The sequence below is a fragment of the Grammomys surdaster genome, unplaced genomic scaffold, assembly GCF_004785775.1.
Source record: "Grammomys surdaster isolate TR1022 unplaced genomic scaffold, NIH_TR_1.0 98, whole genome shotgun sequence".
NCBI classification, from domain to species: domain Eukaryota; kingdom Metazoa; phylum Chordata; class Mammalia; order Rodentia; family Muridae; genus Grammomys; species Grammomys surdaster.
The window spans coordinates 3,391,042-3,415,553 of NW_021604577.1; the positions used below are offsets into that span (position 1 = coordinate 3,391,042).

The 24,512-nt window shown below is 35.4% G+C and overlaps 1 protein-coding gene across 1 annotated transcript in view; it reads left to right on the forward strand.

Annotated features, from left to right (window-relative positions):
* Mdga2 (MAM domain containing glycosylphosphatidylinositol anchor 2) overlaps positions 1–24,512 on the forward strand; it is a 732,366-nt gene that overhangs the window by 473,214 nt on the left and 234,640 nt on the right. The window contains exon 5 of the mRNA XM_028782361.1: positions 9,971–10,103. Within this exon, the coding sequence (XP_028638194.1) occupies positions 9,971–10,103 (133 nt within the window). The remainder of the gene's footprint in view (positions 1–9,970; positions 10,104–24,512) is intronic.

Here is a 24,512-nt window from a genome sequence, read left to right on the forward strand (position 1 = left end):
AGATAGATAGATAGATAGATAGATAGATAGATAGATAGATAGATAGATAGATAGATAGATAGATAGGCAAAAATATGTGCCCATAAATGTAACCTGATATATCCATTTAGTGTTGTGTGTACACATATATTTTCAGGGTTGACCACTTGATATTGGATCACCAGTTAGGGACTTCACCACTGTGGAAGATTAATTCTCCCTATCCCAGTAGTTAGACATTGCATGTAGCTCTGGTCAAGGTTAGGTCCAATGAAATTTTTCCACTTCTACATTAGCATGTCTATTACTGTTGTCTTTGGGTTTTGTTTAGGCGACCAAATTGTTAAATTATGGAAGTAGTTTCCCTTTTATTTCTAGAAGACACATTTTATAGCTGACTCCTTGATTTAATGGCTCTCCCTGACCCTCTTCCATAATATACTCTGATCCTTAGCTGTAAGGATTGAGCTATAGATGTGCCAACTGGACCTGGGGATCCATGTTCAATGCATTTTGACTAGTTGTTGATTTCTGTGCTGATTTCTATCTGTTGCAAAGTTAATCTTCTTTGAAGTACACTTATTTCTATACACACACACACACACATAAACATGTATGTAATGAAGTTCGCAATTATAATAGTTCAATTAAGTGGCATTAGTAAGTTCTATAAGATTGATGACCTCACTATCTCACAATAGTTGGCTATAATTCAGGTTCCAGGCATAGGACCCATCCATCCTGGTAAGCATCCTAAAGTCTAATTAGAGAACTGTTGGTAACCTCTAAGTTATGAATGTCACTATTACACCTTTACATATTTCTTGCTTTGCTGGTCATTTTTCTGATTTATAGGCATCCCAGGTATATAGGTAGAGGTTGTCTTTCTTCCTTGGCAGATTGTAAAACATTTTCATATACTATGAAAGCAAATCCTGAAGGTGGAAGCTTTCCAATTAGATCCAGCTGGATTCCTGTGTCCAAACTACATTGTGTCTGTAAAATAGGGACTTACATTCAATTTCTAGGAGGAAACCATGGAGAGTAGCAGTATCTACCTTTTTTAGAGTGTCTCTTGGAATCCTCTGAACAAAAACAGCATAGGAGGTTTCTCTTGTTTAGCACTGAGGTTTTTCTTAGTCTATAGTTCTTAGAGATGGAGAATAATATTACCTCTATGTATCACACCTTCATTTAAACATTCCTATAAAGAAATGCTACATCATTGTTTGGACTAAAGTCATGTATTCTAATGGAAGCCCATGGTTTCTTTCTTGACTGGATAATAATTATTCTGTTTTATCACAGGCATCTCAAATGTAAATGACTGCTGAAAGTAATGGGGCAAAAAATTATATGTGACTTTAACTAGGAGAATGAGCTAAGAACTGATAAGTCCTACAGGGATGGAAAGTGCATACCCACACTTGTGTCTTTATGTGCACTGTGGGGAACCATTTTGAAATTCTGCTTGAATCCAGAGCTTACATAGAATTGATACTGTAGCCCATAACCTTTTATATAATATTTCAAATGAAGAGTTACAGACTATTCTGTTTCCTATAAATTGTGCTACCTGATGAAAATTACAATAGATTGAAATATTTGTGTCCAACTCCAATCTTCAAGCACATGTTAATACAGAAAAAAGTGACAAGGAGAACATTTTTACCTACAAGTCTACTTAAGAGCCACCAATGGCCTCACTTATAGTTGGTAATTGCCAACAATTGTTGAAAGTACTGTGATTTTGCAGTCATTGTTTAATAGAAAGCAACAGAATTGATTAAGTGTGTTTATTTGAATATGAGAACATTTGTCATGTTGTAATTTACAAATGATCAACATGTTTTCTCTGCACTAGAAGGTTAAAAATATCACATACTCTAATTATACAGATCTTTGTGATGGAGCTAAGAACATCTATTATTGCTTTAGATTTAAAATTATGTTATAATCTTAAAATATCATGTAAGGCTATATTTCCTTTGTGTGATGACTTTGTTGTTTCATATTCTATTGTTCTTTTAGTGATCATTTTATATGCATATATATTAATATATATATATATGTATATACACATATACATAATACATATGTACATTTATATATTATATATGTATATATTTATGTATATATTGCATTAGTTTCTTCACACACTTTCCGTTGCGTGCCAAGAATACTTTTTGAATAACAATCTTTCTAATATTGACAATGCTTATATTAGAACATGTCTTGATTTGCATTTCCCTGACGACTAAGATTCCATCTCACACCAGTCAGAATGGCTAAGATTAAAAACTCAGGTGATAGTAGATGCTGGCGAGGGTGTGGAGAAAGAGGAACACTCCTCCATTGTTGGTGGGACTGCAAGATGGTGCAACCACTTTGGAAATCAGTCTGGCGGTTCCTCAGAAAATTGGACATAGCATTACCTGAGGATCCAGCTATACCACTCCTAGGCATATACCCAGAAGATGCTCGAACATATAACAAGGACATATGCTCAACTATGTTCATAGCAGTCTTATTTATAATAGCCAGAAGCTGGAAAGAACCCAGATGTCCTTCAACTGAGGAATGGATTCAAAAAATGTGGTATATTTACACAATGGAGTATTACTCAGCTATTAAAAACAATGAATTCGAGAGGTTCCTAGGTAAATGGATGGAACTAGAAATTATCATCCTGAGTGAGGTAAGCCAATCACAAAAGAACACACATGGTATTCACTCACTGATTATTGGATATTAGCCCAGAACCTTGAAATGCCCAAGATGCAACTCACAGGCCACATGAAGCCCATAAAGAAGGAAGACCAAGTGGGGGTGATTCGATCCTTCTTAGAAGAAGCAACAAAATACTCAAGGGAGCAAATATGGAGACAAAGTGAGGGACAGAAACTGAAGGAGGGGCTGTCTCAAGACCACTCCACCTGAGTATTTATCCCATGTGCAATCACCAAAGGTAGATGCTGATGATGTGGAAGTCAGGAAGTGCATGCTGATAAGAGCTGATATGGATATCTCCTCAGAGGTCTTCAAGAGTCTGACATACTCAGAGGCATATGCTCACAACTAGCCATTGAACTGATCATGGGGTTCTCAATAGAGGAGTTAGAGTGAAGACTGAAGGAGAGCTGAAAGGATTTGCGGCACCATGAGGAGAGCAACAATACCAACCAACCACAGCTCCCAGGGTCTAAACCACCAGCCTGGAAGCACTTAGGGAGGGATCCAGCGCTTCAGTTGAATATGTAAGAATGGAGGGCCCTGCTGGGCATAGGTGGAAGAAGAGAACCTTGACCTCATGAAGGCTGGATGCCCCAGGGGGTGGGAATTTTGAGGGTGGGGAGGTGGGAGTGGGGGGGGTAGATAGAAGTTACATCCACAGAGAAGAAGGAGGAGGGGTGAGGGGATTGGGGGTTCCTGGGTGGGTGGGGGATGGGGTAAGGGGACAACATAGGAAATGTAAATAAAGCATCCAATAAAAATTTAAAAAAACAAAAAACAAAAAAACAACAAAAACAAACAAACAAAAAAAAATAAAAAAAAAGAACATGTCTTAATTTCTGCTCTGCTACTATAATGTCCATCTGAGTACTTTATTTAAAAAAAACTTTCTCACAATCCTTGGTACTAGAAAATTCATTCTAGGTCCATTGTAACACAGTGAAGGAACACAAAGAAAACCACACTTTCATAACAAAGTCAATTCTACGAATGATATACCTACTCCTAAAATAAAGGAATTGATTAATTTTGTGACATCAAAATTAATAATCAAGCAAAGTGATTCCCTAATGATTTTCCATGCCTGAGATACACTAGACTGTAGCCGGCCAGAGGCCACTAGTCAACCGGGTTCACCTGAAAGTGGTCTGGGAACAAATAGGACGAGAAGAGATGAAGCCAAGACAAAGTTCTCTGATCAAGGCTCAATTGTTTAATGTTCAGCTCTCAATTTAAAGGGAAAGATCTTGCCCAAACCCTTCCTAGTTTTAGTCGGGAGAGATGGGTGGGATAATTCGTTCTTGGTCGTGGGTCAGGGCTGGAGATGTCTCAAGGCAAGCCCAGGGGCAGTTCTTCTTTCAAGTTGGGTAACTCCACCTAGGTCCTCATCACTTGGTCTGTTGTAGTAAACAAGGTCTCTTAGACCTGCTCAAGGCCAGGGAAGGGATAACTAGACTAATTTGTCTAATTTGTGTGGGAAAGGGTTCACTGTGAAAATGGGTGGGCATACAAGGACAATGCTAAATAAGGATTCAGAGGAAAGGTCATATACCTCTTATGCTTTTAATGTTAGGAAATTAAAGTTCTGTGAAAGATATTAGATTTTCACTATTAATGCTATTAAATAATCTTACTTTTAATAAAAAATAACTTTAAAGATGATGAGATGGTTCTATCTTTTGTTATACAGGCTAATAACTACATCAATTTGAACTGAATATTTCATAATCATCTTGAGCAACAAAATAATATTTATTGTTTCTTGGTCTTATTATTTCCATAATGAAATTGGCATGTGTTTTGAGGCTGAAATGAAACTTCTACCACATAATAAGTTTAAGAAGAATAATTATCCTTTCACATTTTTTATTCACTTAATGCTGAAAGAGAAAGGCTTGAATGCATGTTTGTATGTGTGTGAATGTGTGTGTGTGTGTGTGTATGTATGTGTGTGTTTATAGTAAATTGAGGTATAAATTAATATAAATTTCAAGCTATATGCTTTTCTCTGTAGCTCAGGATAGTAATATATATTGGAAATAAATATTTTAAAGGTCTAGTCTATTTCGAAAGTAACTGAATATTCCATTTACAGTTATAGATTTTTTTCCTATAAAATGTCAACATTGGATAAGCCACAGGCTAATATATAATAATCTTCTTTTCTATTTCATAAAAGTTTCAAATGTATTATATTTATTGGCAAGTACAAGATACTTTTAAAACTAATTTATAAAATTTCTGTATGATTGCAAAAGATGTGACTTTAAACCTTAGAAGTTGCATATTATTTACTTGCCATTTTCCTATAATGTTTGCAAAATTGTTCATGACATCATCTTGTGTATTGTAATTACATCAACTAATTGTGAGACTGAACATATTTACATCAATTATGTAATGAGTTACAATAAAGCTTGTTAAGCTAAGTATATAATTAGATGATAATCAAATCAAAATTTCTTTTTTTAAAATTGTGGAATTTCACATGCCAAAATAATCTTAACATACAGAATATTATATTTATATGCATGACATTTGAGACTGTGCATGCATGCAAAACAAGTACACATTCATATGCACACTCTCTCACACACACATACAATGACACACACAGAGGCAAATAAATTTACATTATAAACCATAAAATCATTTCTATTCCTTAATGAATGTAGTGAATTAAATGCATAAGATACAAACATTTTAGATTTCAGCCTTTAATTTCTTTTATTCATCCAACAAATTAAAATGATTTACCAGCACCTCTTCTCTTCACAAGTGAATAGGTTATCCTTGCATATTACCTTACGGAATTATTGTTTCTGTGGCCTCTATAGTTTCACTCCCTTTGGAACCTTGACTTTCAGCTATAGAAAGGAATCATCATCTAATCATCATCCTCTAGAAAAGATTGTTAATCACTGGGCAGTTCAACCATAGAGAAATCAGATGTGGAAACTTGTCTCTGATCTCTAATGTGCCCGTTGTACTCCTATGTTCTGCATATAAGTTAACTGAGATACAGGTCTTCCCACCATAGTAATAACTGGGTCATCCTTCATGTTAGAGTCACAATTATTTCAGAGTAGCAAGAATTTTCTAAGTCTTAAAATAGCACTTCAACCCGAACACTAACCGGGTCTATTGTGACAGTATCCTAAAAGATAAGACTTGATTCGAAGATAAGGAAGATAGGAAATTTGGAGTCAAGAAGTCATGAACAAGCAAGTTTATGAAGAACAGCATCTGATACAGTTTTCAAATGGGGCGGGGTGGGTAAAGTCACCAAAAAGCCATCACACAATGGGACAGTATCAGAAGGAAGATAATGAAGCAGTGTTGTACAAGGGTAAGCCTGTTCAAGTGATTGACAGACCAAGCACATAGAAGCCTTGGGACTGATAATCCCATGTAATAAACCATAGAGAGGAGTGAACGGATTTTTTTTAGGGTATGACACAATGAGATGAAACAGAGATAATATGTCTTTACTTATGAAAGCAACATCAAATGATCCATATGATTTAGCATGGAGATAGAATGAATCTGATTTCATATTTGAAAATGGGCAGTCAGCAAGCATGATGGCACATACCTGACAGGAAACTTTTATCATGAGAAATGCTTAAGGCAAGCTTAGGCTGTATAGCTAGACTCTCTCTCCTCTCTTGATACATTTGTAGATTAGATAGACAGATAGACAGACAGACAGACAGACAGACAGACAGTCAAAGACAGATAGATAGAGAGGTAGATACATGCATGGATGGATAAATGGAGGATGGATGGATGCATGTTATATAACAGGCAATAGATATAGCTATGAGATTTTAAAAAGTGAACAACTTTATAAGATGACAGTCAGTCAGTTAGCTTGGTTGGTTTCTTATCTCATAATATAAAGGTGGATGAAAACATTATATACCTTAAATACATAAAATTGCTATTTCTCAATTATTTGTCAGTAATTCAAAGAAAATGGTGAAAATGTTGTTTATTTACCTCCATACCTCCTCTAAATCTGCTGAGCACATTTAAGAGTTTGTCAACTGAATGTATGGTTACAGGATTACAATTAAAAATAAACAAAGAAGGATAATTTGGGATGGAACATGTTTAAGTGCCAATGAAAGAGCTAGTTAAAGGAGATTCTGTACATATGATGCATATGTGACCCTTTAATACAGGTCCTCATGCTGTAGTGACCCCAACCATAAAATTATCCTCATTGCTATTTCATAACTGTAATTTTGCTACTTTTATGAATCTTGATGTAAATATCTGTGTGTTCCAATAGTCTTTAGGGGTTGCAGCCCACAGGTAGAGAACTGCTGCTTTGGAAGAATGCATTTCAAGTTCATTTGCAGATATGTTAAGGTTCTGTGTGAGTGAAGTATCAAAAGCACATGTTGAAGCAAAATTCTGGACGATGGGAGACAAGTATCTGCCCAGAGCTGAGGGGAGTTTCTAAATAGGGAGACTGGGAGAAAAACTGAGCTTTCAGTAGAAACTCGGAAACACAGCACTCTAGCTACGGAACCTGAACAAAGTGAGGGGAAAAAGTGGGACTAGAGGCCCGCCTGACAGTTACCTGTTTCCAGGAGTAAAATGTGGTACATTTACACATTTCAGCCATTAAAAACAATGGCTTTATGAAATTCTTAGGCAAATGGATGGAATTAGAAAATACCATCCTGAATGAGGTAACCCAGTCTCAAAAGAACACACATGGTATCCACTCACTGATAAGTAAATATTAGCCTAAAAGCTTGGAATACCCAAGATACAATTCACTGACCACATGAAGCTCAAGGAGAAGGAAGACCAAAGTGTGGATGCTTCAGTCCTTAGAAGGAGGAACAAAATACTCACAGGAGGAAATACAGAGACAAAGTGTGGAGCAGAGATTGAAGGAAAGACCATCCAGAGACTGCCCCACCTGGAGATCTATCTCATATACAGACATCAAATCCAGACACTATTGCGGATGTCATGAAGTGCTTGCTGACAGGAGCCTGATATAGCTGTCTCCTGAGAGGCTCTGCCAGAGCCTGACAAACACAGAGGTGGATGCTCACAGCCAACCATTGGACTGAGCATGGGGTCCCCAGTGGAAGAGTTAGAGAAAGGACTGAAGGAGCTGAAGGGGTTTGCAACCCGTGGGAAGAACAACAATATCAATTAGACCATACAGAGCTCCCAGGAACTAAACCACCAATCAAAGAGTACACATGGAGGGACCCATGGCTCCAGCTGCATATGTACCAGAGGATGGCTTTGTTGGACATCAAAGGGAGAAGAGGCCCTTTGTCCTGGGCAGGCTTGATGCCCCTATGTAGGAGAATGCCCGGGCAGAGAGGTGGGTGTGGGTAGGTAGGAAGGTAGGTAGGTAGGTGAGTGAGCATCCTTAAAAAACAGGGGGAGGCAGGATGGGTTAGGAGGTTCCCCAAGGGGAAGCCAGGAACAAGGGACATGTACCTTTGAAATGTAAATTTATTAAAATACCCAATAAAATAAAATTAAAATTAAAAAGTTAAAAAAATCATAATCACTAAATGTCCGAGGGAAAAGAGCTAAGAGCTGGTGATGTAGCTGAGCAGATAAAGGCATTTACTGTGAAGCCTGATCATCTGAGTTTGAGCCCCAGGCCTTTCATGGTGGAAGGAGAGAACCAGATTGCTGCAAGCTCTTCTATGACCTGCATGTACACACAGCCACATATGTAACTGCCCATAAATGCACACACATGTGCATGTGTGTGTACATGTACACACACACACTAGAAACAAATACATTTTTTTAAAATAACCTGAGTTAACTATTTCAAGTGTAAAGGTTTTTTGGTTTTTTTTTGTTTTTTCCAGATAGCTAAACACAGTTTTCAAGGCATTTTATGTTTGATGCATGATAGCCGTGCCACAAGTGAACATGGTTAACTACATTATAAAACCATATTGATTTCCCTATATGTTTGCACAGGATCTTTGTTCTTTCAAAATGCAGAGCAAAGTCTTTCCTAAAACAAAGCAAACAATAATTCACATGATGTAGCAGGGAGACTGATCAGGTTTTTACATTTTTAGAAAACTGAAAGTACGGCATTTATGTGAGGTGATAGGAGTCTTCTTTGGCTTAAATGTAGTGATTATTTCACAATATCAATCATAAAATAGAATTTTGCTTATTTAGACTGAGGAAAACGTCATCTATGTCAATGGTTTAACATTGAAATTTGTCACGGTCACTGTTGTGGATTTCCATGTCATATGGATACAGCTGTTTCTATATAAGAGCCTTGCTTTGCTTTCTGTATTAAGAACTTCAGTTCATACTTGCATATTGGATGTATGGTGATTTTAAGAATTAAATGATGTTATTTAAGAAAAAAGAGTGGGAGTAAACACATTGACCTTCACAACTGAATATATGAAATAGGAAAAATAAGATTTTGAAAGTTCTTCCAGATAGGATGCCATTTAGAGCTATTTGTCATGAAAAATACATTCCTTAACAGAGTAACTATTTTGAGAGGAGCAGGAAGTCATTTCCACTCCGGGTGTTGCTTGTCTTCACACTTGTACCAATGTCATCCAACGCTTCCCCAGTCTGTCCCTACACAGCAGGAATGTCTAGGTTATAATGACCACTTCTGAGTTAGTACTGTCTGCAATGTTCCACATTCACACGGGAGCACTAACCCTAATCTACTGTGTTAAAACAGCAAGAACAGTAACAGTCAAGAAACATCACGAAACCTCCTCCAGTCAGCATTCAGTCTGTTCTCTGCCATTATTAACACTATATCAAATATTTATGTATCTCAGTAAAATGATCTATCATTAGATGTCCTCTAATTTGCTGTAAAACCAGTGTTTCATGTGTTGGGTCGTCTTCAGAAGCCCGTTTTACAGTAGTGTTTCCTGTTGAAGCCTGCACTAGACTGTGGTGATTGTCGAATAACCTCTATTATTAAGTGTACTGTTCAGAGCGTTGCATAATAATTTGCATAACTAGTGCCAGAAGTAGGCTTTCCTCCCCCAGGAAGCAAGATTGCAAAGAAAATATTATGAATTTTCATTGTTGTCTGTTAGTTTTTAGCTCTAAGATTATTCCAGTATTATGGTTAAGTGGAAGTTTCTTTTTCACGTTTAGGACAAATTCTTCTAAGAATATGATTTAATGCATTGCAATGCTATAAGTCATTTCATTCCTTCTGGTTAGCAGTGACCTGTGCTAATGACCTCTTCTCCAATTTCAGGGGGAAACAAAGATCTTAAAGCTGAAGAATCTCCGACCTCAGGATTATGCTAACTACAGCTGCATTGCTTCAGTGAGGAACGTATGTAACATTCCAGACAAGATGGTGTCTTTTAGACTTTCCAATAAAACCGGTATGGACCTATCACTGTATTCTATATTTGTTTTTTTCACAACTATTTTATAGAAAACTTTTCAGCCTTCTTACAGGCCAGTAGATAGCTACATATACAGTACAGAAGGAAGGCATCTTTTATCCAAGAAATGTTTGGCATATTTCTAAAGCTTTTAACAAAGCAATAAGGGGAAAATAGCTGAAAGAGACTCTGTATTATTATGTGTGAATTATAGAGAATTCTATTGTCTTAAAATACTTTAGTCATAAATTTTTACAAATCACCCTATATATCATTGAAAGAGATTTTGAGGATTATTGGATTCTTTATATAAAAATTTATCATCTAATTTGCTGAAATGGATTATGGTTGCAAAGCAAAGTAAGACTCTTTTACAATGCTATTTTTCAAATAAAAAAATGTAATGGGTAAGCTCAAATAGTTTTTACCAAGATGGTACTTTTGTACAAGAAAGAATTAATGCGTTGATATGCCTGAAACATTTAGAACACACATTATTTCTTCCCCAGCAGATAGCTACTCAGCAAATTCCAACCAGAGTGTTTAATGAAAGCATTAGAGTTAAGATTTTATAAAAATGTTTTCCAAAGTACATTTCTACTTTGGTATTTTTTCTTGTTCCAACAAGTTGCTAAAATTTTAAATGCCTATTTTGTTATTTTTTTGCTCATTCATTAATTCATCTATTCTGTAATAATTTCTTGATCTCCTTCTCTGAGTCAGAGTTTATATTTGTAGGTATATATAGGCCAATGGCCTTACAGTAGGAAGTATTGCAATAAGGACGCGGTGAAAGTCTGTAGAAGCAAACATAAAAATAATATGTAAAGGAAAATACAGCTTTACTAATTAAGATGTAAAACACTTCATGGATTATATGCTTCAGAAAAATAAAGAGAAATATAAAATCCTAATGTTTGTAAAACATATAAGTTAATGACTTCATGCCATTTTTAAAGAAAGAAAATAGCATATTATAAAAGACTATGTTACTAACTGTAATATATTGTTTTTGTCCTGAAATATACAGTAAATTATTCAAACTTTGTATATATTTTATTTAAATTCTATTTTTTTCTAAAACTAGCATACAAGGTATTGCTATTTGTACCATATTTTTGAACAATGTATGTTTTAGTGAGTCTCCTTCTCTTTAACCTAGCTTTTATATTTTTAAAGGCTATTTATCCATTTATGTCTGTGTTGGAGATTGAGTGAGTGTGAGTGTATGTGTGCCTTGCACATATAAAGGCTGGAGGAAAGCTTTGCTGGAGGAAATCTGTTCTCTTCTTCCACCTTGCTTTAGGACAATCTCTCTTTTTTCAGTTGTTGCACTGCAAATATTTAATTCTGGTCAATTCTCTGTATCTGCTTTCTGTCTTGTTGTAAGAGTGCCGGTGGCATGGGTGGCACGTGAGAATAAACCATACCCTCCATCAAGTGTGTGTGTGTGTGTGTGTGTGTGTGTGTGTGTGTGTGTGTGTGTGTGTGTTAGAAGCCAGATGATCAAATGGAGGAAAAAAAGTAAATGGATCAATTTCCTAGTAGATGGGTAAAGATAGTACAGTTGAGTGAAAAAGAACGAGGTAGTAAGTTTACCACTTACATTTGGCCTTACATTTCTCACATTTGAACAGTTATTAGTTCTTAGTTGTTCTCTGCTTTTTTTTTTTTTATCACTGTTGAGGCAGAAGCCAACTGTGGCTTCATTTTTATATGTTTGTTTTTATATTGTCTTTTTATATGGTTTGACATATAGTAAATAGTATCATGTTGATTAAAATATATTCCTTTAGCTTAATCCGAGACTGAAGAGTGTCAGTGAAAACAAAAGCTGTTTGAAGACCAAAACTTCACAAATAAAACATAGCATTTTATATTGTGGTGATCTATAGTTTTTACTGTTGCATGTGTTGGAGAAGACTGATTGGCTCTCAAATCTGAAGTTATTTTAAATAGATGAGTGACCAGCACTTTAGTTTTGTTTTGGAGCTAATGAAAGGAAATTATAGCTGAAAGCACAGTGTTTTATTAGATTATAAATAAAGACATCTTATTTCATTAGCAATATTAGAATAAAAACTGGCAGATTTCCTAAAGCCTGTTAAAGAAGCTGGCTCCTTTTGTTGCTAGGATGACTTTTAATGAGAAAGCTACCTTTTTTGCAGAGGGCACAATTGTGCTATCTTACAAACATTCTGTTAAAATTTTCAACTTTGTGTTCTATTCTTTTGATCCCCGCATTAATGTATGTGACTAAGCAGAAAACAAATGTTTTCCATCTTTGTAGATTATGCATTGGTAAATAGTCTTTTATTGGTATTTATTACAAAATGAGTATTGAAACTGTGGAAGATAAGTTAGATTATGGTGCCTGTTTAAGTCTTCCAACAACTTCAGTCAGATATGCCATTTGCCTAACCTTTGATGCATTCAAATCAGGTATGCTTTGTCTTCTTTCCTATGTGTTTTTGTTCAATGTTGGAAGGGCTTGTGCAGATAGATGGAAGCATAGTAGCTCCCAAAGTGCATCAGGAGTAAATTCAGTGCTGATCATCTTTATTTATGCAAGCAGGTCTGTAAAACGATAGGTGCCTTTAAGCCTAGTTTATTGTTCTTCTGACATGAAAAGGAAGTGCAAATTTCAGGGACATAACCAATGTGTTATCAGGCATTCTGCTAGAAACTGTTGTGGTATATACAAAGTATTAAATCTCTATTTTACAACACTTTGTGGAAGATGTGTACACTATAGAAAGATAAGAATTATATTGTGAATGTTGCAATAAGATTGGTTAATATTCTTTGTAACAAATATGTTTGTAAAAATTGAATTTTGGAGATTATAACTCTAGTAGAGGACAAACAATAGATAAGTGTAATTTACTTTGAATAAACTTGCAGTGAAAATCTCTGTAGTTATTTAAAGTTATTAAGTAGCATCCATCTGAAGGCCTGTTTACAAAATGCCTAAGACACACAGCAAGCTAATATAGAAATACTATCATTGGTGACAGTTCTTCAAAGTTCTTAGAGCAAAGCCATTTCACCTTGACTAGATTGCTGGGTCCATTTTATACCTACTGAAGCAGAGATTTCGTGTGAGACCTAGGAATATAGACACTGGAAAAAATTAAATGATTGCTTTGGATGACAAGATAATGTCTGTATATTCAGAATGTTTTAATAAACTCACTCCTTTCTGTATATATGAGCTTTAGAAATCAAAGAAACCAAGTTGCTAGTGCAGCATCCCTGAATCCTCCGAAATGACAAAGTCATCTACAGATTAAACAACAGTGGGTTATCTTGGCTTTCCCAGAGTGAATTAGCATTGCAGGTCAATTCTATATCAAGCTAAGGAAAGTGCTCAATAATTTTTGATTCTTACTGACAACACTATTAAAATGTGTCTTGTCACAGTAGTGTCAGTGTATATCACATTACATTAGCCAGGTTGTGTTAACCCTATTATACCCATTCACAGCATTTTATATAAAAGTGATAAAGCAACATATTTATCTATCTTCTGTAACACACTGACTGAGTGACTTGTGACCGATCCAGACTTTGATACTTATTGTCCTGTTTTGAAGAAGAATTACATTAGTCTTTTTCTGCTTAAAGTACTGATGCAGTTTTATTTATCACAGCTGATTAAAATAAGTCCACTTAGATTTGTAAATTTACAATCTCAATAAATATGTGTATTTTGAAATGATCATAATTATGGGAGCAAAGTATAAATTATTTAAAATATGTATCTACAACCCATGGGTACATAAGAATTATGATAAATTTTTCATTTATTTTAATGTATTTCAAGCACTTATAGGTTGATGCCTCTTGATTTCAATAGCAAATAGGAATTAAGTAGTTTCCTATATTGGGATGAAAAACATGTTTTGTGCCTGCCGAAGGAGTGATGATGAAGGCTATAAAGAAACAAGACAGGTGGGGCTAATTTTACTTAATTATATAGGTCCCTTGATTTAGTCTACACAGCCGTAGCATTTATAAAAATTACCTAATTAAGATGCTTTCCTTAGATGTGGATTACATGCAGACAGTAATGCATTACGAAAGTGGTGCTGTGTAAACATGTACCTAAGTCGCACACCTCCTCTATCTCTTTCTCATCTGTTTCTTTCTTCTCCTCCTCCTCCCTCAGCTCCTTCTTCTTTGCACCTCCTTACACACCTCTTCCCATATCTGCCTCTCTGTCTCTCTGTCTCTCTCTCTCTCTCTCTCTCATGTTCTTCTTTCTGTCCATCAATTTTCACAGAAGCAAAGGTTTTAAGGAAAACATCTCTTGTGTTTTGGATCTGCCATTATTTTACTTTCTAAAGGGAATATAAAACTTCGTGTGCTCTGCTCTTTTCATGGTAATCTCCTTATGTTTAGCAGAATGAAACCTATGTTTTATAAGAAATAAAATGTTATTTTAGTTGTAGCAATTTGGTAGTCAAAGTTATGAAATCAAATAGAATCTAGGTATGTTATCTTATCAACCAGCATTTGTATTAGAAAGACTGATTTTATGAGATATACCTAGAACAGAATGGAGGGTGTCCTGTACTCGCCTGCGTAGGCTGCATTACTATGATGTCACACACTGGGAGGCAGGAACAACAGAGATATATATTCTCATGATTCTACAGGCTACATATTGCAGGATCAAAGTCCTTTTTTCACAATTTGCTTCTGGTAAGAGCTGCCTTCCTGAGTTACCATCTTGAGGTGGTCACATGATTTTCCTCTACATGGAATGAAGAACCTGTACATTTTATTCCTGTAAAGATATGAGTTCGAGAGTTCAAGGCTAGCCTGGTCTACAGAGTAAGTTCCAAGACAGCCAGGGCTACACACAGAGAAACCCTGTCTCGAAAAAAAACAAAACAAAAAGATATTTATTCTTAGAGCAGTGCCATACTTATTAAATATTAGTTACCTTAGTTTTATTTCTAATAGTTCATTTCAAAATAGAACTTTATTGTGTGACTTTTTAGTAAACAGCCACTATTTTATACCATCACGATCATTATTTTTTAAAGGCAAAGTCAAGGTGCTAATAACACCATCATATGACAGTGAAGTATGGACTTTTGGGGTCATAATATTTTTATATTTTTAAATTTAGTATATGAAATATTAGAGAAACTTTTGATTTTTTAACCTTTGAATATTAGAACATTTATGATATCAGAAATGAATAATTGATATTACCTGGAATAATGGGGCTAACCAGTACAGATGCCAATATTTGATGGTAACTGTTGTTAGACTGACGTTTACAGTAAGATGTTTTCCTGATCAGGCAATTGTGTTTTACACCTGCATTCTCAGTGTTGGAGATGCTGAGGCAGGAGGATTATGAAGAGTTTGAATCCAATCTGAACTGTGCAATGAGTACTAAACAATTCAAGGCTAAAATTTAGGGACCTTTCTCTCTCTCAACAGAACTCCCATGGGTAGGGTGTTGTGCATTGAATCAGAAATTTAGGATGCAAATTCTAGTTCTGTGAGCTTAAGGACATTAATTGGCTACTGTTTCTTTTTTTTCTTTTATTATTAATTATTTTATTTATTTACATTTCAATGTTATCCACCTTCCTGCCTCCCTTCAAGGCCACCCCACCTCATCTCCCCTCCCCTTCGCTTCTTCTAACAGGGTGCTCTCTCACCCATCCACTCCCGCCTTATGCCTCTAGCATTCCCCTTCTCTGGGCCATCAATCCTCCACAGGATGAAGCACATCCCCTCCCACTGAGGCCAGACAAGGCATTCACTCTGCTACATAAATAATGGGTCCCACAGAGCAGGCCCATGTGTACTCTTTGGTTGGTGTTTTAGTCACTGGGAGCTCTAAGGGGGTCTGGTTAGTTGACATTGTTCTTCTTTCTATGGGATTGCAATCCCCTTCAGCTACTTCAATCCTTTCCCTAACTCTTCCATAGGGGTCCCTGAGCTCAGTCCAATGGCTGAGTATGAGTATCTATGTCTGTCTCCACCAAATACTGGTTTGGCTACTGTTTTTTTTTTTTTTAACTTCTTTAAATTAGGGATAACAAAAGCAAAATTAGTCACAGTTTGCTTTTATAGGTAATAAATTCTAGATATATGAAACATAAAGCATTTGATATATAGAAAAATACTCAGTAAGAAATATTTACAATAGGATTTGTAGTCTAAATAGTAGAAGAAAATATGCTTGCCATCATCAATCAAGCTAAAATGATGAAGAAAATCTCAAAATTTGCCAGAATGGTTCTTTCGTTCACTAATAACTTGTCTGAAAACCAGCTTATCATCCTGCTTTATGCTCATTGTCAATGAACTGCTCTTTAGCATGTGAAAACCATTACCCATAGAAATCTATGCAAATTAATGCTTATGAGGGTATAATTTTAATGTCCAAATTTTTTTTCTGACCAAAAGGAGATAGTTTATTATTTATCAAATCATATATGAGTGACCCTGGCCCAGGAACACAGATTGGGTTCCCTCAAATTCAATGTTCCAATGTTCTAACAGTTTAATGAATTTTACACAAAGATAGAATAAACAAAGTCATAAATCAAAGCACCGTTCAATTACATTGACAGAAACATTACATAGGAAGGTTAGAGCAGGAAAACTTTTCAATAGGCCTCAGAAGCTTTTGATTACATTCTTAGACCTTAGGATGGTTAGAATCAGGAGATTCATGATGCCCACAAAGATGTTAGGTCAGGTTCAGGGTAAGGCAGTCATGGTGGGTAAGAAGATAGAAGGTGTCCCAAGATAATCTGATTATATACTTGTGACATTTCTGTCTGCTGTGACCTGTTCTCGACTGAAACTTTTAATATAAAAGTAGTTATGTTTGTGTATCCAACAGAAAACAAACTCAAAGCAATCTTTAAAAGTTCTTTGTTTCATAGTTTTGTACCAAGGTTTTAAAATTTTTTATTTCATTTATTATTATTATTATTATCATCATCATCATTTATATGTTTTCACTTCTTTTACTCTACAGGTCCTTTACATATATATTATGGTTTTCAGTTGAGTATTTTTATGTGATCCCTCCGTGTGCAGAGAACTACGTGTCTGTATCTGTTTGTTGTGCCTTTTCTTGGCTCTTTTTCTTCTGTTTGCTTTTGTCCTACACTGATGTCTAGGTTTTGTTTTGTCTTACATATTTTATTCGATTATTATCCCTTGGAAGCCTGTTGGTGTTCTAATGAGAAACAAAAAGTGGGAGAGGAAGTGGTAACGTACTAGAAGGAGAAGCAGGAGGGGAAAACGTAATCGGGATATATTACGTGAGAAAAGGATCTATTTTTAATAAGAAGACAGAAAAATAGTTCATCAAGCAAATAGAGGAAACACACAAGGTTGTCAATACACACTACATCGTCTGTCTAAGTGCTCTCTCATTTCCTAAGGTAATCAAACCTGAATGTACCCCAGTCTCACTAATGCAACTTCAGATATAGGAAAACATAGATGATAGCCTCACTGTCAATTGGAAAGAAAATGTAGTGGTCATTACCAGGTTTCAACTTTACTCTTCCTGAGAGTTTCCACAGCAACAAGATGACCCAGTTTTTCCAAAATTCTATTGCCATAGTAACAGAAAGTTTGCAAGTTGCCAGGTACTTCCTCTACCTGTGTATTTTATTGTCCTCCCAATAAATTTTTTACATCCCTGATATTCACATTTATTTTGAGACTGTAAATTCTTATATAAAACAACCCTCATCAACTAGTAACTTTCCTAGAAGATGCAATAATTTAAAAAAAGATCATAAATGGCAAAATATACAAGGGCAAATTGGTGAATGAAAGGCTGCATTGCGATATGTACACAGATGGAAACAATCGATCAGAATGTTCTTTCAAAATCACATGAATATTTTAGGATATCATCAAATAGTCTGTTTTGTTAAAGACATCTAAAATGGTCACTTATACGTTTTCAAGGTAACTATTTTTAATTTAATATGCTACCTGAATTTAATTATAATAAAACATTATTTGCTTATGGGTGGGGGAGAGAGAGTGGAAGTGGCGGCAAGGTGCTTGAGTTCCACAGTGCACATGTAGGGACCAGAGGATAACTTTCAGGAGTTGGTTCTCTTCTTCCACAACAACCCAGGCACAGAACTCTGTTTGTCTGGCTGCGAAGCAAGTTCCTTTTAAATGCTATCCAGCTAGGCAGCCAAGATTACCATAAGAAAGCCTGAGAGGAACTTAATACCACTCCACTCTGCTTCATAATTGCTTTCACTGAGTTGGCAAAGGCAAATTAAACACTAGTTTTTTATTTTCTTAATCCCAAGAATGTACATTTTGTATTTTAAAACTGAAATCTGTGAACATGATATGGTTCTTTGCACATTTCCAATGTCTAACAAATCTTTTGAGCATCCTGACACCTGCCTGTGGTGGCTAAAATGACCTGTAAGTCTCCTGAGACACAGTTACTAACCCCTTCCAGTCCCTGTGTCAGTCAGGGCAGGTCAGGCTTTTCAGGTGGGGTTTTTCAGTCCACAGAATCTCTTCATTGATTGGGGGAATGGAATGAGGAAAAGGAGGTAGGGGAGAATAGGAAAGGATTGAAGAAATCCAGAAAGGAGGGGCTATGGACTTGCAATCAGTTTGTGCAATTCTAAAAACCGCTCTGCTGGTTGAATGTGTGTACCTAAACTCTTAATGACAAAGGCCCTGTGCAATAAATGCACCCTGCACATGCAAATCTCTAAGCCATTTGTAAACGTTTATTTGTTGCTTGCAATCTAGCAAAGTTATCAATCTACAGTTTTATTAAGTTTAAAAGTTTTAATGTGAAGATAGTAGGAAACACTAACTGAAATTATATAAAATAAAATAAAAACAGTGCATTTATATTCTTCATAGCACCAGGGTTTGTTTGTTTGTTTGTTTGTTTGTTTGTTTTTCCCCCAAATGGCAGTATTTCTCTAAGGAAAGTAAATATTTTAAACTCTTGTTAAAGTTGTAAAATACAAACAAAGACATAAATATATTGAAGCTGGTGTACACCTGTACCCTTGATTTTTTTTTTTAATTAAGACTCAACGAAGGATGAACACCCCTTGCCAAGTTATCTGACACCCAGGCCAGCTTGTATATAATCAGTTACAGTATAGGAGAAGGATAATTTGCATGTTAACACACAGGTCAACACTGCTGAAGCTGCAGTGATTTTTTTTTTTTCATCTCATACAAAGTTTACAGATACAGTCCCAGTGACTCCCATGAACCTTCAGATTGCTGTCTGGAAAACCAGAAGTTGCCACAGAGAGTTTGTTTTTCCCGTGGAAAGTCCCAGTTTAATTATCCTCCTTCCATATCTCAAATTACCTGAGGCTTTTATTTTTTCCTTTCTTTTTGTTTATGTTTTTTTTTCCGGCTGTTGGAAACCTGAATGCTTCTAGGCAAAATTAGAAATTTTCTGAAATGCTGGATTATCTGTTTTTAAACAAGCAGTTGATCTAAAACTTGTCTGGCAACTTCTTGTTTCCTGAGGGGTTTGGAATTTTGTAAATTACTGACTCGGATCAACAACCCACAGCTGTTGCATATACCTGGTCTCATTGCCTGTTCTCTTGATGTCTTGAACTCTGAAAGTCACAGATATTTTAAAGCAACATCTGAGCAAACCAGAAGAATATGGTCTCCCAGTGATGCGAGCTACCAGCCAGATATCTCTGTGTAGATGTGTCTTATGTTTTGTTGTTTTCTTTCTTCCTTTTGGTGTTTTTGTTGTTTGTTTCTGTTTGTCTTTGTTCTTTGTTTTGTTTTTTTTGTTTTGTTTTTGGTTAAGATATTGTCTCACTGTGTAGTCGTGACTGGTATGAAACTATTTGCTATGTAGACATTACATTTGTCATACACTCCACACTCCACACTCCCCGCCCCACTCCTCTTGAGTGCTGAGACTGCAGCTGGGTACCACCACTCTTTGTCAATGCTGGTTCATGTAAAGGCTTATCAACTCTACATGAGAAAGCATTTATTTGAAAGAGCTGTTGTGGCTTCTCTCTATTCCCTATAAGGTGGTGATTTTTATCAATTCCTTCAACTCTGTGGATTTGTTTTGCTGCTAAATCATATCAATAGTGTGATTGATGGGGAAAAAATAATGAAAAGAAAACATTCACCATAATATTTTACTTCTATTTATCAAGGTAATAATAGCAACAATAAAATTTAGAAGAAATGTGTCAAGAAATAGGTGCAGAACTGTCCAGTAACCTGTGAGCCTTAAGATCTTTGCATGCAAAGTAAAAGCTTACAGAATTTGAAACTATTGCTACCTCATTATGTGTCTATATTGCACGAGATTTATAACATAATTCATGAGAAAAGGGTTAACAAATTACTTTTGAATTAAGTCCAAAATTACCACATCAACACATTGGAAATCAACTTTGGATTAATATCTATGTATGTATGTGTATGTATGTATATATGTGTGTATATATGTATGTATAAATGTATGTATTAAAACTAAAAATTTTTTGTATTAAAGACAATGGTAAATATTTTCTCTGCAAAGATATTTCAGTAGCTCATTAATCTAATAAGAGTAAGAAATATAGTTTGACTAAGATTAGTATTAAATGTGATAGAACTAGAATCAGAAAGCTTTATTTCTAGTAACTTTGGGAAATGAAATACAGAATATTATGTACGTACATTTCTGTGTAGAGAGGAAGTAAGTTAAGAAGCAATTTATTGTTTTACCTTTCATGAGAAAATAATACTGAGTAGTTTTATTGCTCTTTACTTTTGCCTTAAGAAACACGATGCACTTCTATTTTGGGCGTCTTAATTTTTTTTTCTGTATTTTGTATTTGAAAACTAGGCACCTTCCTTATCACATTAGTGGCACTGTCCTAAAACACAAAAGAATATATGTAAATATTCTGTCTGAAGCCCTGAGATAAGAATAAGGCTATTTAAGTGTTGGAATAGTCTCATTTGAACTACATCTATAATACCAGAATTAGGCAGCTGTTAGTATTCAGGGGAAGTCAACATGATGCTTTAGGAACATGGAGTAGGTAGTCCATAGTTTCCAGCTGCCACCTTCTTCAATGAAAAGCATGACTTTGTGCCTTTGTAATCCGATCCACTGAAATGACTCCGCCTACACACAACACTCAGAATTGCAACCTTTTCTTTGGTTCCTTTTTTTTTTTTTTAAATACCACTTGTAAATCTGTTTCACTTCATTTGGGAGACAAAAAATAAAGATGAAATGTACTCTCACATTTTATGCAGATAGATAGATGGCGATAGATAGATAGATGATAGATAGATAGATAGATAGATAGATAGATAGATAGATAGATGATAGACAGACTATTGATGACTATAGGTACACTGATGGACTGCATATCTTCAGAGGTTATTCTTTTTGCTTGGTTAACACTTTAATGCCCATGATTAGTAATGCTCCACTTCATTCTCCCTCAAACCATGGCAAACACTGACCTACATCATGAGTCTGAATTCGTTAGATACTGTTTATGAGGAATTTCATATAGTGTGTGTTAACTACTTATTTTTCTTACCAAAATGTCCTCAAAGTTCATCCATGTTTTCACATGTTACAGGAATTTTCATTTTGAATGATATAATTTTTTATGTCATATGCAGATGTTATATTTACTAATCCATATATTAGTTACTAAATAATTTAGTTTTTCCCCCGATTTTTGGGCTATCCTGGTATAATGAATATGAGTCTTTATGTCCCTGAGTCTTGATTTAATTTTTTTTCTTTTGGTACTATTCTGGATCCTAAAAAGCACTTCAAGGTAATCTGAAAGTTAAATGTATTTTTATTGATTTTGATCCTCCATGCTGATTCTTGCAACACTGTTTTGTACAATTCACAAAATGAAGCCTTCTTGTTTTTCCAAAATGTCACCAAACTGTAGGAGGAGCTAAGGTGGTAGGAGTTAGGAGAGGAAGAGGGAAAGAAAGAGGAGGAGTTGGAGAGAGCAAAGATGTAGGAGGATGGAGAGCCACACAGGTATGGAAAGCAGTTGAGAGGAACAACTTATAATTAGGTTAGCTAATTGGGATACAACTCTCTTTGTATGGACATCTTGTTATTAATCATTACCAAACATATAAAGCCTTTGATTAATCTGTAAGAAATAGAGTTGCATTCTCTTACTGGGCCTGCATGGATGGCAGAATGGTCTAGGCACTGCCCAGCCTTTCGGAGACAGTGTGGAAGATTGACAGAGCCATCTCCCACGCTGGTGTCTCCTGGGTGGCAGGGGTGGTGTTTCTGGCAGGGTGGTTCTTGCTGCTGCGTGCACGTGGCCTCTGGCCACAGAACATTGTGGCTGAGCTAGGCAGAGCTGCTGCAGCTTAGATAGTTGGCTTGGTCAGTGGCCGCATTAAGTAATTAGCACAACACCATACCCTATGTATTAAAAACTAATTAGATCCTGAAATGTATGGGTAATGTTATATTGTTTTTATTTTTCATTCTCTATTTATTGATAGCAATGAAAATATTTTGCCTATACCTGTTAGTCTTCAGTATGTCCTCAAAGAAGCCTATTCAAGTTGTTAGCCATTTTTAAAATTGGGTTATTAGGATATATGAATAAATAATATGATATTGCTATATATTTTAGAGATTAATTCCCAATTGCATATGGAGTACAAGTATTTTCTTCCTCTCTGTGAATTACATTTTCCTCCTGGTGATTTTTCTGTTTCCCAGACAGAGATATTTCATATCTGTTTGATAAAATCCCTGATTTTTTTCTGTCTTTTTATAAAAGTAATTCAGCGCCTCAGATATACTAATATCTCTAATCAGATTTGTCTAATGGTACATTTCAGGAGGACAGTATTTATAATTGATTTGTTATGACATTTTTCAGAGCCCAGGACAAATTCTAGTACACAGTTGATGTTGATGCATGGTACACTTATATCAGATTGGCATATTTTTCATAAAATAATTTATAAATAGAGAACTACATCAAATTTAAAAGTCTCCCAACAATGAAAGAAAGAAATAAACGAGTGAAGAGAGAGCATATAAAATAGAGAAAAACCTTTCTGAAATTCCCAATAGGGAATTAATATCTAGAATATATCGAAAGAAGAGTAATAGGAAAGGAGAATTAGAACTTTATCAAAGTGAACTTTATGCATAGATGGATATGTCATAAGCAATTTGTCCAATTAATAACCACTAATGCAGAAGAAGGTGTATGGACACTTTCTTCATTGCGGTTTGAACATTCCGCTGCTACCACTGACATGGATGCTTAGGCTCCTAATGTGACTTTTAATACTTCTTACAGCATGAGGACTTTATGTATAACTATATCCAAAGATGTGGCTTTACACCCCAGGGTTTTCCTTATCATGGCAGAATTTGCTTCAGGCAGACTTCCTCAGAAACTAGCTAATTTCCTCCTTGATTAGAGAAAAACCCCGGACTCCAGAGAATTATGAAACAACCCACAATCAACATTCTATGAATTGGAGTTATGCAATTATACAGGACTCAAACTATAACACTGAAATAAATTGGTCCCAGGATAGATAATGAAAGCTAAAATGCCCTTATCAAACAAGTATTTTAAGTATTATGAGAATACTTTCTAATCTACCACACAATGTAAAAAATAAAATAGGTAGCTGTATGATCAACGGCAGATGGTCTTCATTTGTTCTATCCTCTTATTGATTTCATTTTCCACTTAGAAGAGGTTTAAACCTTGGCTGATATTGACCTAAATTTTGACATCTCATTATAATTAGCTATATACTAGTTCTCCTCCTTAAAAAAATATATATATGTTCCCTTTATTTTGGTTTCAGAGACACAAAGTAGCTTAATTATTGTATTTATCAATAGTAATCTTCAGAATTATAACTGAAGAAAGTGCTAACTGAAAAGGAGAATAAGACATATTCACCTGTTGAGCAAGGCATAAAAACTATGTTAAACCAATTATTTTGCCATCACTATTAGTAATATAGCATACAAATGATTTTAAGTAGGTTTAACAATAAAAACTATTTTTTTTATAATTTCTATGTTTTGTAAAAAGTAAATAGTTCATGTTATTTGTTGGTTGATTTGTTACAAACAATTGGCCCAGCTGGGCTTTGAAATGGTATTCCCCACTTCATCCTTCGCCTCGGCAAGTATTACGAGTACCAACGCGTGCCTCCACACCTGACTCAATTTTGTAAATATTTTCTTCATGACAACTTTATCAACCTTCTTAATCTTTGTTGTATCCTCTTTGGGTCCTGCTGATACAAAATGTATATTACTTTTTTCACCTTGATGTCCTATTCCTAAAGATGTCACACTCATAGGATAAGAGTAAGTGTTTTAGTGGT